At 38.9% G+C, this 16,588-nt stretch overlaps 1 protein-coding gene across 1 annotated transcript in view; it reads left to right on the forward strand.

Annotated features, from left to right (window-relative positions):
• The window catches only part of LOC132139616 (fibrinogen C domain-containing protein 1-like), a 101,974-nt gene that overhangs the window by 18,484 nt on the left and 66,902 nt on the right, over positions 1 to 16,588 (forward strand). Inside the window, exon 2 of the mRNA XM_059548100.1 lies at positions 13,511 to 13,990. Within this exon, the coding sequence (XP_059404083.1) occupies positions 13,511 to 13,990 (480 nt within the window). The remainder of the gene's footprint in view (positions 1 to 13,510; positions 13,991 to 16,588) is intronic.

A 16,588-nucleotide genomic window follows, 5' to 3' on the forward strand; every position in this document is an offset into this window, starting at 1 on the left:
TGCAAAGCCTTTGCAATTTGACGTTGAGGAACATTGTTTTTAAAGTTTTCCACAATTTTTTTACGCAGTCTATCACAGATTGGAGAGCCTCTGCCCATCTTTACTTCTGAGAGACTCTGCTTCTCTAAGACAAAGCTTTTATAGCTAATCATGTTACAGACCTGATATCAATTAACTTAATTAATCACTAGATGTTCTCCCAGCTGAATCTTTTCAAAACGGCTTGCTTTTTTAGCCATTTGTTGCCCCCGTGCCAACTTTTTTGAGACCTGTAGCAGGCATTAAATTTTAAATGAGCTAATTAAGTGGATAAAAGTGTAAAATTTCTCAGTTTAAACATTTGCTACGTTATCTATGTTCTATTGTGAATAAAATATTGGCTCATGTGATTTGAAATTCCTTTCGTTTTCATTTTATTAAAATCTAAAAAACGTCCCAACTTTTCCGGAATTCGGGTTGTACAATAATGTACAGTATTTGAAAAATAATGTGTTTTTTGAACATTAAAGAATGTCAACATATCTTGTTACACCAAATACACAAAATAATGATCTTTGAAAAAGCATCATAAGATGCAGCAGTAAGCAGTAAGGAGAAGAAGACTAAGACAGCACAGAGAAATGATCAAGGTCACATAATCATGTCAGATACTGTTACCAGGTCATGTCTACGACAAATGAAACCCTGTTTGAACTGCAAAAAATGTTTGTCCAGTCATATGTTTGGAACTCGTTTTTGTCAAACATATCCAATATAATTTTGCCATCTCTGCTAGTCTAAGAATTAAAGTGTAAGTTTGCCCAACAAAAATATTTTTTGTCATCATTTACTCACCTCTATGTTGTTCTATATGAAAACTGAATGGGGTTCTTTTCTTTTGCAGAGCATAAAAGAAGAGTTTTTTAAAGAATGTTGGTAAAGCAAATTATTTTTTATCATTATTATCATCATCATCACTTATCCTCTACAAAAATCTGGAGATTTCTAAGTGTATTTATGTATTTATTTATTATATTTATTATTTATTATATCTCCACATATTTGTGTGGTAAGAGAATATAATAATGACAAAATCCACTTTGCTTCAAGCGGACACCATTTTTAAAAAACATTAAATATTTACAATAACTGATGCAAATCCTAACATTAAATTGAGCTACATGTTCTGCCCCTTTAAAATCATCAGTAAAAGCTGTAAACACAAAAAAAAAATGTCATGAGAGATGGTTAAAAATATGAAAGCTGAAAACTGTCCCCCCCCAAAAAAGGTGATTGATGCTGTTCACTTTATTTTGTAGAATTCATTTGGATTTAATACCATTGTATCAGGCTTTTCATTTAAACATGATTGCTTTATGTTAAATTGATTTAGATGGTTACTCTTTGGCTTAACTCCATGTGTAATGATAAAAACTTCCTAATCATCGGGAAGAAGGAGGCGGGAACCGGCGGACAATCAACATGAAACTTTAATAATAAAAATAAACACAAAACAGCGCACCAGCCCCTCACGGACGACTGGTGCACTCAAATAAAAACCAAAACCCAACTAAAAGCCCAGGCCTGGTCCTCTCTCGTCCTTCACTGTCGTCGCTCCAGTTTTATATCCTTCCATCTCCTCAGTGGGACTCAAGACCGGTGGTGGGTCGCAGGTGTAGCGGATTTCCCAATCACTCCACCGGCCTCACTCGTGTTCCCACATCCTTCGGCCCCGCCCCACTCGTCACATACCCCCATCGCCCCTCGCAGGCCGGGGGGTACCCTCGAGACTGCGCTCTACTCGCCCCCCCCCCCCCTCCCTCCGGGGGGGACCGCTCACGGGGACCTGCGGGAACCTGGGGGTAGGACAGACGAGGCGAGAGAAACGGAGATGGAAGGAGGAGCGACAGAGACGAGAGAGGGGAGAGAGGAAAAAAAAAAAATTCCGGTTCCCAGACGCACTGCTGCTCGGCCCTCCACCGGCTGGGTGATCTCCTCCGCGGTGCCTGGCGGTGGCACTGGACGGCCCTCGGCGGACGGCACGACACTCCTCTGCCGCCCGGTGGACAGCGACGGCTCCTCCGGTTTTGGGCAGCCGGCAGGAGTCCCCCGTTCCCTGCTCCTCCGGATTCCTTCACGGCGCCGACTCCTCCGCTCCCTCATAGACGGCAGCCGCCCCTCCCTATCGTGGGCGGTCGGCAGCGAGCTCGCCCATCCCCGGCAACTCGCTCCAGTCCACCGCCTCGAGCATCCATGGCGGCATCCTCCTCGCCAGCTCGATGGCACCGCGGATTCACCACAGCGGCGAAGGATCTTCAGCAGCGCGTCCCTCCTTCTCCCGCGTTTCGGCACCACTGTAATGATAAAAACTTCCTAATCATCGGGAAGAAGGACGCGGGAAGAAGGAGGCAGGAACCGGCCTCACTCGTGTTCCCACATCCCTCGGCCCCGCCCCACTCGTCACACCATGCTTTTTGAAAGAAAATATTCAAATCAAGCAGCTTTATCGAAGACCATTTCTGAATTATTATTATTTTTTTTTCTATTAGATTATTATGTCTATGAGGGGGAATTTTAAGTCAATATTCTGGTGTGGGCTGCAGTCCAAATGGGTTTACTTTATCAATCTCAAGAAAAATTTGTCTAACCTTGTGAAACTATCATTAGCATTAACTGTCTGCTTTGCAACCTTTAGACGTGATTAGATGATGAGCATGAACTCATTGGTATCTCAGTGGGCTGAAACGCGCCGCTGCGGTATAGTGAGTACTTTGTGAAGTCTGGGTCTTACAGTTTAACTCGTGGCCAGTGATTGCCACAGAAATCTCTATTGCAGGTAAAGATCACAAAGCTTACCACAGTTTTGAAACCCATTTAGACAGAAAATACATCTCACAAACAACTGTTATTCCTTTTTCTCCCACTGTGTTCTTGGTGCTTACAGTTTGCCAAGAATTTTACATATTTCTGAAAACAATGTCTTGTATTGAAAGAACTATGCCTTGCATTGATCCAGAATCCACAGGCTTTTGAATAGAGTCCAACTGAATATGTCCCTGTAATGGAGTTGGAGGTTTTCTTTTCTTTTTTCTAAAGTAAATAAATCATATTGAGTGCAAAAGAAAACCAGGACAATCCAGTTTCCCATTCATGCATCAAGACACCCCTAGTTACCCCTCAGATTGCATCAGTTCCCATGTGCCTCTGGCCTCGATTGCACCCCAGCGTCTCACTGGTGGATCTTCTTATGTGTGTTTGTGTATGCTGTCCTTGGCTCGCCCTTTTATCTCTTTTTTGTAATTGGCATCACTTCACACCCGATAGCTTTTGGGGTGAATTGGAGTTGAAGGAGCAGTCAGCCATACACATAACCACATTTGTTTTTTCTATCTTGGTGAAAACTTTCCATTGACTTTTGTTGTTTTTATACTAAGCTAATGATATTTTCTGTTCCCTAACCTTAAACCTAACCTTCACACAAACTTATTTGCATGTTTAGAGTTTAATTAAAACATTATTTAGTATGTAATAGTAAGTTTTTCTCATGTGGACCATACAATATACAGTAGTAGGGGTGTGCCATATCATACCGTCCACGATAATACAGGTATACATTTTTACATGATAAAAAAGTGTCAGATCAATGCTATATCAATGCAATGATGTATGGTGGATATATGATTCATTGCGCGCACAACAACAGCACCACCACAGACCCAATATGTGTTTGACTTGAAGCAGCGCTGCACAGACTGATCGGTGTATGAAAGGGGTTCTAGAGCATATTCGAGCGCATACTCTCACCTTCAAAAATAGGCGAGGCGCATACCTTTAGTAAAGCGGCATGTGGGGGGGCTTTGATTGATGGTGAAAAGATGGCCTGGACGTCGTCACGAAAGCTTATCAATTGCATGTGTTTTAAGCCTTGCCAATTAAAAAATTTACAAAAGTTTAAAGCATTCAAACAGAAGACATGGAAAAACTCAACTGAGAGTTCACGCGACGAGTTCGGTGCACACACAGAGAGCTGTGCAAATACCAAACAGAGCTCTTCTTCGCTTCCTACCTTGCCTGAATGAACTAATACACCTCGCCAGTTTAAACACAAACAGACATGAAAAGACATTAATTCAGCACCCGTGCGCTGTTTGATGCATACAGTGGGAATGTGAATGAAATGGAATGTGTATCATATTGGATGATATTATCTCTTAAAGTGACCGCTTCTAATTTACTAGCTGCTGTCAGTGTCCTTAATGTTAATCCAAGAAATTAAATGGGAGAAAACCGCTCACTGCTCTTTACTGAATTACTTTGTAGTTTTAACAAGAAATAATCTATATTTAATTTATAAAGTAAAAATTATGCAATGCTATTTACATTTGATTATTCAGTTTCTGTACCTGGACACCTAAAAACTTGAAAAACTTTGTTTAATTTGCATATTTGTTTATTTGTGCTATTTACACAATTCCTAACAGGGCCCACCGGTAAAACCTGCCACTGATCGGTCTGCTTCAAGTCAAACACACAGCTGCTGCCACCTTATGTCAATGGATTTACACTTCAATTTAGGTAGTCTATCATCGATGACAGTAGCTCATTGGAAAATTATTAAAAATCCCCTTGATTTTGTTTGCACTAATAAACGTTGCTGCCTGACAGCCACAATCACCATTAAAACGTTGTTCCATGTTTTTTTTTTTTTTTTTTTTTTTTTTTTTTTATCGTTATCGCAAATGTTCTTGAAACATCGTATCTCTTTGGAGTCCATGTTGGCAAAACCTTTCCAGACTTTTACTTAGAATATGCAGGTACAGAGAGGATAGAGGAAGGAAGGGTGAACCGGAGCAAATGAAATTGAGAAAAGATACAGAAAGAGAAAACGAGTGATACCGAGTTCATATTTGTGGTCAGATGCTATTGATTCTTATGTTATTGCATGCATTATTCACAGGAAGATATATACAAGAAGAGCACTAGTTGAAAAATCCATTCGTCTTCCTCACTGTGGGATATCTGTGCAATGTGCAGTTTTGTTTCTTTGTCATGGCCCTAGTTGAGAACTGTTGGAAACCTCAAGGTGTGTCTGTGACAATAAAATAACAAGGATATTGAAGTAGTGAGATGGGTTAGTATTAGGGCTGGGACAACGCGTCGAGGTCATCGATGACGTCGATGCAAAAAATACGTCGACGCAAAATATGCGCATCGATTCGTCGACCGGTTTTTATTTTTCTAAAAAACGTTTGCAAAACGTTTACCTTATGTGCGCTGAATATACGCGATGGCCGGATCAACATTCTGTCCAATGTTATATAACCAATACAGGGGTTTTTCTGCATTGATTTTTTTTTTTGGCGGCTGTCAAAGCCTTATTTGATCTGTGAGTGATGTAGAATAGAATGACTGCTGCGCCTGACAGGGCGCGTACGAGAGAGAGCCCCGGCTGCGCGCGCCCACTCACAGTCTTCAAACAACACGAGCGCTTGTTGCTCTCTAATGTATTTTAATACATTACATTTAAAATATACCAAGATAGAAAACAGTTATTTTAAATATTATAAATGTTTCACAATATTACTGCTTTTGCTGTACTTTGGATCAAATAAAGGCAGACTTGGTGAGCAGAAGAGACTTCTTTCAAAACATTAAAAATCTTACTTCAAAGGGGCGGCAGTGGCTCAGTGGTTCATGTAGGTTGTCTACAAACCGGAAGGTTGGTGGTTTAATCCCCGGCTCCACCTGACCAAGTGTGGAGGTGTGCTTGAGCAAGACACCTAACCCCAGCTGCTCCCGACGAGCTGGATGGCGCCTTGAATGGCTGACACCGCAGTCGGTGTGTGAATGAGTGTGTGAATGGGTGAATGTGAGGCAAATTGTAAAGTGCTTTGGATGGCCATGTGGTCTGTTGAAAGCACTATATAAATGCAGTCCATTTAACATTTACTTTTAAAAAACTGTTGACTATTAGGTTATATAGATCATAGAAATGTTATATTGTAATGAAATTACACACACACACACACACACACACACACACACAGACATATATATATACATATATATATACCTTTCCACCTTATTCAACAAGATCATTATTGAGGGCAAAGTCCCACACGCTTGGACGATCAGTACCACGGTGCCGATCTGGAAGGGCAAGGGGGACGTTGCTGAATGTAAGAACTATCGGCCGATTCGACTCCTATCCCACTCCATGAAGATTTTTGAACGCATCCTGGACAGCCGCCTCCGCAGCATTATTAAAATCAGCCAAAATCAATGCGCTTCGTCAATGGACAAGGGACCACAGACGCCATCCACGCTGCCCGCCTACTGATGGAAAAACACCGGGAAAAGAACAAGCCAGTCCGCATGGTCTTTCTGGATCTGGAGAAGGCTTTCGACCGCGTTCCCCATGACCTCATCTGGGCCTCCCTCCGACGTCACCACGTACCCGAAACCTACATCAGCTGGGTGCAACTCTTATACCAAGACGTCAGGAGCGTGGTTCGATGCACAGCTGGGATATCACCTCCTTTTAACATCAGTGTAGGAGTCCACCAAGGATCGGCTCTTTCGCCCTTGCTTTTCATCACATGCATGGACACAGTGACACAGGACCTCCAGACGACCCATCCATGGTCCTTACTCTATGCTGATGATGTGTTCCTTGCCGACAGGGAGCGGCAAGACCTCCAAGACCAAGGGCAGCAGTGGAAAGATCGCCTGGATGCAAATGGCTTGCGACTCAACCTCACAAAGACGGAGTACCTGGAGTGTGGCCCCCAGACTGATGGTAGCATTTGCATCGACGGAACGGATTTAAAGATAGTTCAATACTTCCAGTATCTCGGATCAATACTCTCATCGAACGATGACACCCTCCCAGATGTCCGCGCACGTGTGAGTGCCGCCTGGTCAAAGTGGCGCCAAGTCACGGGAGTGCTATACGATCGGCGAATGCCCATCCGCCTAAAGTCCAAAATCTATAAGATCATTGTACGCCCTGTAGCCCTGTATGGAGCTGAATGTTGGCCAGCGACTGCCAAACATGGCCAGCTTCTACACGCCATGGAAATGCGTATGCTCCACTGGTCACTCGGGCTGACAAGGCTAGACCACGTCATGAACATCGACGTCAGGAAGCGGATGGGAATAGCGCCGATTACGGAGAAGATGCTTGAGGCTCGTCTTCGCTGGTACGGCCATGTAACACGCAGCCATGAGAATTCAGTGGCGAAGACAGCTATGCGCCTTGACTCACCCGGTAACCGGCCACGTGGCCGCCCAAAGATGAGATGGATGGACCGGATCAAGCAAGATATGAAGGACGTGCAAGTCGCCCCGGAGGACACTACAGACCGGAATAAATAAATATATATATATATATATATATATATATATATATATATATATATATACTGAACATCTTGCCAAACTGAAATGTATTGTTTAACTTTTCTTAAGCTTTGCTGTTGTTGTTGTTGTTGTTGTTGTTGTTGTTATTCAGATATGTTGTTATTCAAAGTATTTCTATTTGTTAACCGAAGAAAAATTTTAAGTATTACAGTTGTTTTAAAGCTAAAAGGCTAAACTGTTCTATGCTTGACTCAAATTTAAATAATAAAGAGTTTAATTTCTTTTAAGGTTTATAGTGATTTTAAGATGTAGCATAATTAGCGATTTAAATAATTAAGTTACTTATTGAGTAAATAAGTTACTTTTCAGACAGAGTAATTAGTAAAGTAATTTAAATGCAATTGTGATGATGAAGTCCATTCATTATTCATAAATTGTTTGGATAGTGACAGTAGGAACAACAAAAGTGAGACTGTGTTGAGTGTAGTTCTAATGGTGGAGGGAGTGTAATAAAGCAAATTGCAACAGAAAAGTGTGGGGTGGGAAAGGTTAAGAATTGTTTCTGGTGTGTTTTGTGCATTAAACTTTTACTAGTTTTAGTGCAGTGTTGTGCTTATGGGACTATGGATTTAGAGGAACAAACTGCAACACTGCAGTTTGGGGTGGGTGAAGGAAGGATCACACATTCTTTTTATTGAGGAACAGAATTTTTTCAAGTGTGTTGGGGCTTAGACGATTCCTGCTTTTGGACAGAACCTCTCCAGCCTCGGAAAAGATCCTTTCGCATGGAACAGAGGAATGTCAGTGCCAGCTGGTAGCTATAAATGAGGATACAGATGTTTATGTTGAGCCCAATATACTAGTGGATCCTCAGATCTTGTGAGATTCACTTTCGATAAATTTTGATTTGATTGATAAAGATTGTTAGTAGTCTGTGCATGCTCGTGCAGTGCTCGATGCCTGAGCATGGAGGAGGTGTTATTGTTGTATGTCAGCTCCTTTAGGCACAGCAAGCATTTCACCTAGAAACATAAACGAATAGACATGAAATATAATACAGCCTTAAAGTGAGTATTATAATTAGATCAGGACAGTAAAACAATAATAATACACACCCACCATTTAAAAAAACTCCCAGACAGGGGAGGATTTCCTCTTTCTTGCTGGCTCCATTACAAGGAAAAAGGAAGAGTTCACAAAAAGCAAACAAATCCAAAAGGGCAATCCAAATCAAAAAGCAGTCCAGTCCAAATCCAAAAAACCAAAGCAATCCAAAAAATCTTATCTAATTAATATAACAATACTATAGTATAACTACTTTAATTAATAATAACAATATACTATAACTAATATAACCTGATAAAATCGAATAATATACAGCCCTAACACATATATGACACAATAATGATGACAACACAACTATCTAACTCTAACTCTGACTCTCTGACTCTACTACAACTGATTCATCTACTTCTGACAACACCCACAAGGTGGCGTGAGTTTCGAACCCCCTTTATCCGGAACCGACACTCAGACCGAACCGATGACGTGTCCACACAAACCGAGGCCTCGTTTGTCATCAGTCACGTGATTTCCATGTTAACAACACAAGCCTCGAATCGCGGCTTCATCTGGCAACGCCCCTTTTTTCTCGACACAAGCTCCGACGGCTCGGTTCAAATGTCACATCACTATCTCTGACACACCTGCAAAGACCATAATATCCAGTCTTAATTTTGTTGACAAATAATTTTCATCATAATGTTAGTCAATTACTTTTTTTTCACTGACGATAAAGAGACTATAATGGATGAAAACTCTTTTTGAATGACAAAAACTATGACACAATATATTGACATTTTCGTCAACAAATAAAAATGAGACAAAAAAGTTAGGGAGGGACGATTTGGGTGGAGATTCATTCAATTTCCGAACAAATCTGCTGTATAGTTAGTAGGTTAGATGCATACATATGAACCGGCGGGACATAAGCTAGCATACACATGTTGCACGTCACATAAAAAATGTCAATATGTGGGAGTAAGAACAGAGCAGACATATAGATCATTCTGACGATGCAAGAGAGAACTCTGTTCAGTCCGGTTTTCTGAACACACCTTGCTTGAAAAAATGAAGAATGTGGTAAACAATTTGCTATAAAGAATGCATAATTAGCATATCATTGGTATTTCATCAAAACAAAGACCATGTTCTTTTTCTTTATGAGAAGTGGTTTTATTTAATTTGAACATAAAGGCATGTTGTGTGTCACAGCAGTGTGTCTATCATGATAAAACATTAATATCAAAACTACAGACCCGATTCCAAAAAAGTTGGGACACTGTACAAATTGTTTACATTGTTTACTGTTTAAATTAAAAACAGAATGCAATGATGTGAACGTTTCCAATTTCAATATTTTGTTCAGTATACAACATCGATGACATATCAAATATTTAAACTGAAAAAATGTATCATTTTAAGGGAAAAATAAGTTGATTTTAAATTTCATGGTATTTCAAAAAAGTTGGGACAAGGCCATGTTTACCACTGTGTGGCATCCCCTCTTCTTTTTATAACAGTCTGCAAACATCTGGGGACTGAGGAGACAAGCTGTTCAAGTTTAGGAATAGGAATGTTGTCCCATTCTGGTCAAATATAGGCTTCTAGTTGCTCAACTGTCTTAGGTTTTCTTTGTCACATCTTCCTCTTTATGATGTGACAAATATTTTCTGTTGGTGAAAGATCTGGACTGCAGGATGACCATTTCAGTACCCGGATCCTTCTTCTACACAGCCAATTGATGTAATTGATGCAGTACTGTATGTGGTCTGCATTGTCATGTTGGAAAATGCAAGGTCTTCCCTGAAAGAGGCAATGTCAGGATGGGAGTATATATTGTTCTAGAACTTGGATATACAGAGTATAACAAGATGTGTAAACTGCCCGTGCCACACACACCCATGCAACCCCATACCATCAGAGATGCAGGCTTCTGAACTGAGCGCTGATAACAACTTGGGTTGTCCTTGTCCTCTTTAGTCTGGATGACATGGCGTACCAATTTTCCAAAACGAACTTCAAATTTTGATTCGTCTGACCACAGAACAGTTTTCCACTTTGCCACAGTCAGGGCCTGAAGATCACAGGCATCCAGTATGGTTTTCTGGCCTTGACCCTTACACACAGAGATTGTTCCAGATTCTCTGAATCTTTGGATGATATTATGCACTGTAGATGATGATAACTTCAATCTCTTTGCAATTGTTCTCTGAGAAACTCCTTTCTGATATTGTTCCACTGTTTTTCGCTGCAGCATTGGTGGAATTGGTGATCCTCTGTCCATCTTGACTTCTGAGAGACACTGCCACTCTGAGAGGCTCTTTTTATACCCAATCATGTTGCCAATTGACCTAATAAGTTGCAAATTGGTCCTCCAGCTAATCCTTATGTGTACATTTAATGTTTCCAGCCTCTTATTGCTACCTGTCCCAACTTTTTTGGAATGTGTAGCTCTCATGAAATCCAAAATGAGCCAATATTTGGCATGACATTTCAAAATGTCTCACTTTCAACATTTGATATGTTATCTATATTCTATTGTGAATAAAATTAGATTTATAGTTTATGAGATTTGTAAATTATTCCATTCCTTTTTTACTCACAATTTGTACAGTGCCCCAACTTTTTTTGGAATCGGGTTTGTATATATTGAGTTTGGAAATTTTGTAGAAATGCTTAATAAATGCATTATACTGTAACTAAACCCATTCGATTTTAACCGACTAAATTTACTGTAGATTTAGTGAACTAAAACTAGACTAAAACTAAAAACAATTCAGATGAATAAAATAGGACTAAATCTAAATGGCATTTTAGTCAAAAGACTATGACTAAAACGAAATAAAAATTTGCTGCCCAAAATTAGCACTGGTTATATCATTACCATTCCATCTCTCCATTTAACTTTATTAACAACATTCACTCAACTGCTTCTGTTCACTGGGCTTACTGCAATAAATCTACAAACTATTGAACTGTAAACCATCTTTTTATGTGACAATGATTTTATAATATTTTAAACGAACATAATTTAACATCGGTGTTGTTCATTGTTAATTCTATAAAACAGTAACTTATTAATTTATATGTGTACATTTTAAACTCTGTGCTTGGAGAGCTCATCCAAGGACAGAAAAATCATATACCAGTGTCAGAAGTAATTCTATTAAAAAATAACATTGTGGTTTGATCCTATTTAAATCATACCAGAAACTTCTTGCATCTAGTGACTTGACATGTTCCACCAGCCCCCAGAGATGGAAGAGGGAAGATCTGTGGTCTCTCTGAGTAAACTCTTCACTGAAGTGCTTCCCCGAAATCTTTTTATTTTCCCAGAGTTGATCGTTAAAGCCAACTCATAAAGCAAGCCATTAACCATCCAATAGTATGGGCCACTGCCAGCATGGCTGTTTAGCATATTTGTGAACAGCAAGGCTTGGGGAAAAAAGATAACATGTGTACACCTTATTCAGGGAATTACATATTTTATCCATGTACGCACACACGCATATCCAGACTTTACACACACCTGTTTGTTTGGATGGTAAACTCTAGTTGTTGAATTCCAACCCTTGGCTAATAAATTTCTTATATATCTGATATATGTATACATACTGATATATACTGACATATACATTGGGTAAATGAATTAGTCTTCACTGTGTAAAATATATCCATCTATCTTTATATCCATAAAAAAAAAAAAAAAAAAAAAAAAATATATATATATATATATATATATATATATATATATATATATATATATATATATATACAGTACAGACCAAAAGTTTGGACACACCTTCTCTTTCAAAGAGTTTTCTTTATTTTCATGACTATGAAAAATGTAGATTCACACTGAAGGCATCACAACTATGAATTAACACATGTGGAATTATATATGGAATTATATACATAACAAAAAAGTGTGAAACAACTGAAAATATGTCATATTCTAGGTTCTTCAAAGTAGCCACCTTTTGCTTTGATTACTGCTTTGCACACTCTTGGCATTCTCTTGATGAGCTTCAAGAGGTAGTCACCTGAAATGGTCTTCCAACAATCTTGAAGGAGTTCCCCGAGAGATGCTTAGCACTTGTTGGCCCTTTTGCCTTCAGTCTGCGCTCCAGCTCACCCCTAAACCATCTCGATTGGGTTCAGATCCGGTGACTGTGGAGGCCAGGTCATCTGGCGCAGCACCCCATCACTCTCCTTCTTGGTCAAATAGCCCTTGATGCCTTCAGTGTGAATCTACAATTTTCATAGTCATGCAAATAAAGAAAACTCTTTGAATGAGAAGGTGTGTCCAAACTTTTAGTCTGTACTGTATATATATATATATATATATATATATATATATATATATATATATCAGAAATGCTGTTATTCACGCGTCTGCCTGCATCCCCATGTAATGCATGTAAGACTGTCGTCATTCAAATAATGAAAACGTATTGCCGTAAACAATGTTTTTTGCGGCACCACAAAATAAATTAGAGCACAATATGAATCGATAGACTTTAATTTCGTCCATCTGATTCATATCGTCATATATTCCCGCCCTATGGTGTATATGTCTGGTTCTGAGATTTCAGATTTTTGAGGCATTTCTCTGCTGTATATATATATATGTATATATAAATATATATATATGTATATATATATATATATATATATATATATATGTATATATATATACATATATTTATATTTATATATATATATATATATATATATATATATATATATATATATATATAAATCTGCAGGATAACCATTAAGTGGAATAGATTGCATAATTTTACTTTCCGATGTATTATATTGGAATTTTTACACAGCAGAGTGTGTCGTCATATTACAACCATTGCAATGTCCATATAAATGTTAAAATTGTATACTTATTTGATTATTCAAACAAAAAATACATCCTTATGTATTTCCATAGCCCTTTTCTCAGACTTAAATTACTTTAGACATTCTTCAGCATATAATCTGATTCATATTTACAGAGAAGAGCTGAGAGGACTTTAAAAGCACTTTCTGTTCTGCAGAAATGGTAACGATGATGTCTTTAACCCTCTTTGTCTCTCTGTGTCTTTTTCTGCAGAGGATAAGTTGTAGTTATCTGCTATGTACCATCCTTCTCTTTGTGGCCGTTCTGCTCGCAGTCACAGTGACGGGAACCATTCTTCTTATGAACCACTACCAGGCTCCCCCCATGTCGGATGGCCCGCCTCATATTAGCACCAATCAAGATGAAGCCAGTGCTTTAGTGACAGTCGAGAGGGGTGATGGATCACGCATCAATATCTTCATCGACCCCAACTGCCCTGATTATAACAGTAACTTTCTGCGGCTGGAAGGTGTGCAGACATCTTTGCTGCACTCACTCACAGACCACGATACAGATCTCAAGTCCGTCAAAGGTCAGGATAGAGCACTATTGGTCAACTTGGCAGAGGAAGTTGCTAAGCTGTCTGCTCATGCAGGACAGCTGAAGATGGACTATGAGTCTCTCAGAAGAGGACAAAGCAACTTGGGACAGGACCTGAATTCACTGCAGACTGAACAGAGCAGACTTATACAGGTAATGGCATGCAAATGCACACATATGAGCAGGTGTATATTCAGTTAAATATAACATGTATTTGGATTGTTGACATGGCATGGTTTGGTTCTATTACAGGAGATTTTCACCATTTTTAATCACCCTTATGTCTTTACTAGCTAATTTTAAATGCAGTGTGATAAATTAACTTTTATCAAATAATTTAATCAATTAATATGTGGCCATAAAAGCTGCATGCATAATAATAATATATAGTATATTTCACTGTAATTTCTAGGGCTGCAACTAACGATTATTTTACTAATCAATTAGTTGGCCGATTATTTTTTCGATTAATCAGATTAAAACCCCTATTTTGTTGCTCCAAACTGGATGAAAAAACCAGGAGGAATCTAGTCAGAGGGGCAACCAAGAGGCTTACAGCAACTCTGAAGCAGTTGCAGGAATTTATGACAAAGAGCGGTCAATTGTGTGCATGTGCAACAATATCAAACATTTTCTACAAATGTGGCTTGTATGGGAGGGTTGCCCGATAGTTGTCGATGGGAAGAAGGTTTACTTTTTGAGCACATATTATTTGAAGGAGAAAAAGGTGAATGTCCCTGCATGCCCTGGTCAGATCCCAGACTTAAACCCCACTGAAAATCTGTGAAATGACTTGAAGACTACAGTCCACAAACGGTCACCATCAAATTTAACTAAACTTGAGCAGTTCTGCAAAAAGAAGTGGGCAAATATTGCAGTCTAGATTAAGAATCTAGATTAGGCAAAATTCAAATAATGTGCCAACGGGAAATTTCTATGTTATGATGTGTGACAGCTGTTCTGGGCATGTTTGGTAAAATGAAGTTACTCTGTTGTGATGCTGTGCTCGGCTCAAATTCTCTAATAATAGCTTTATAAGACTATACATTATTTGCATAATTTGTAAAAAAAAAAAAAAAAAAGCTTCTATCTGATTCTGTTATATAAAGAACATCATATAGACATAAATATAATATATTGATATTTAATATTAATATATTTTGTCCGATTTTATTTCGTTGCTATCAGTAAAAGTGTGGTTATTTAATTGGCCTGTGTTTTTTTTTCCACAATCATAAACAATATTTAGTTAAATTAAAAAGTCTTACAAAATTACTTTATATTATTTTATAAAATAATTAATAATTATTACAAAGCATTTTCTGTTTCAGTTTCAGTTTTCAGCCAAGTGCATCCAGAAATTTAATTTCAGACTTGAATTTTCATTTCGGTGCATCTCTTTTAAATACAACTGGGTAAAACAAAAACTGTGTCCTTCTTCATTTCATGCTGCAAACCAACGCAATGTGGTTATTTTAAAGGGGGTGATTTTTTTCTACAACCACTGTAGTTTGTCACAACTCTTTCCAAAAGTAACTACCCATTTGCTTTGCCTGGAAACTTTAGACAAAGTAATATATCTTTTAAAGTAGTTATTTCTTAATAGCTCTTTTTCAAATATATTATAGGTGCAGTAACGTAGATGGAAGCAGTGGTGCACTATAAAACCGAAATCATGGTTACAATACAGTCTCTACATGAGCAGAACTGAGCAGGTGTGATTTCAGCTCAGCAGTAGCTTTTGTCAAACCACTGAACATCTGGGAAATGGACAGTATCCATAATAAATGACGTTTCAGGAAGAATAATGCTGTGTTAACACTTATGTTTCCCTGAGTCTGAACCTCAGTTCAATTGCCACCTTGCTGGTCTGCTCTCACACCTTATGCTGTTTCAAACAATGGCTCATTTGCAAAATGCTTTTGTCATCAATGTGAGACCCATTGGAAGTTGTTTATTACCATTGCCAGTAATGGAGTAATGGAGATTAATCTTCAATGAAGTAGTCCTTGTGTATCAGATGTTTCAATCAATGTTTCAAGCCACAGAAGCTGCATATGTAGAGTTATGTATACCATTAAAAGTTGCATTTACATTTAAAAATGAAAATGAAAATTATGTCATTAATTACTTACCTTGTGATATTCCAAACCCATAATAAGATATTTGCTTTCTGACCCTGCATTGACAGCAATTAAACTGAGATATTTTAAAGCCCAGAAAGGTAGAAAGCATATTGTTAATATAGTCACGGGTTGCCAGGAGAAGGAGATTAAGGGGAGTATGAAGAAGGCAGGTATTAAAAAAACAGTCTTTTGATAAATCCACTTAGGAGAATAAGGAAAATACAACCACTTTAAACGACATTCAAACAGGACAAAGAAACTAAGGCATTATTTAATAACATCGGGGATGGGGGTGAGCGCCCTGAAGGCTGGTGCAGGACAGAAATAGGACGGAGACAAGGAGAGACACCAGGGTTGATCAGGGAGTTCAGGGGGCATAGCAGAGTAGGTAGTTCAGGGGGCAATGGCAGATCAGAGGACTCAGGTGGTCATAGCGGATCCTCTGTGGCCTTATCCGGCTTGGCCACCACAGCCATGGGAAACCCCCAAAAAAATTTGGAGGCGCTTTGGAGGGCGGTGACTTGAGGGTGTTTCAAGCAGCAGGCTATAGATTATACTCTGGAGGAGCGCGATGAGTTCGCCAACACAGGAGGCCCAGGAGACTAAGGAGGGCTGGAAGGGATCA

This window comes from Carassius carassius, chromosome 4, assembly GCF_963082965.1.
Source record: "Carassius carassius chromosome 4, fCarCar2.1, whole genome shotgun sequence".
Taxonomy (NCBI): Eukaryota; Metazoa; Chordata; class Actinopteri; order Cypriniformes; family Cyprinidae; genus Carassius; species Carassius carassius.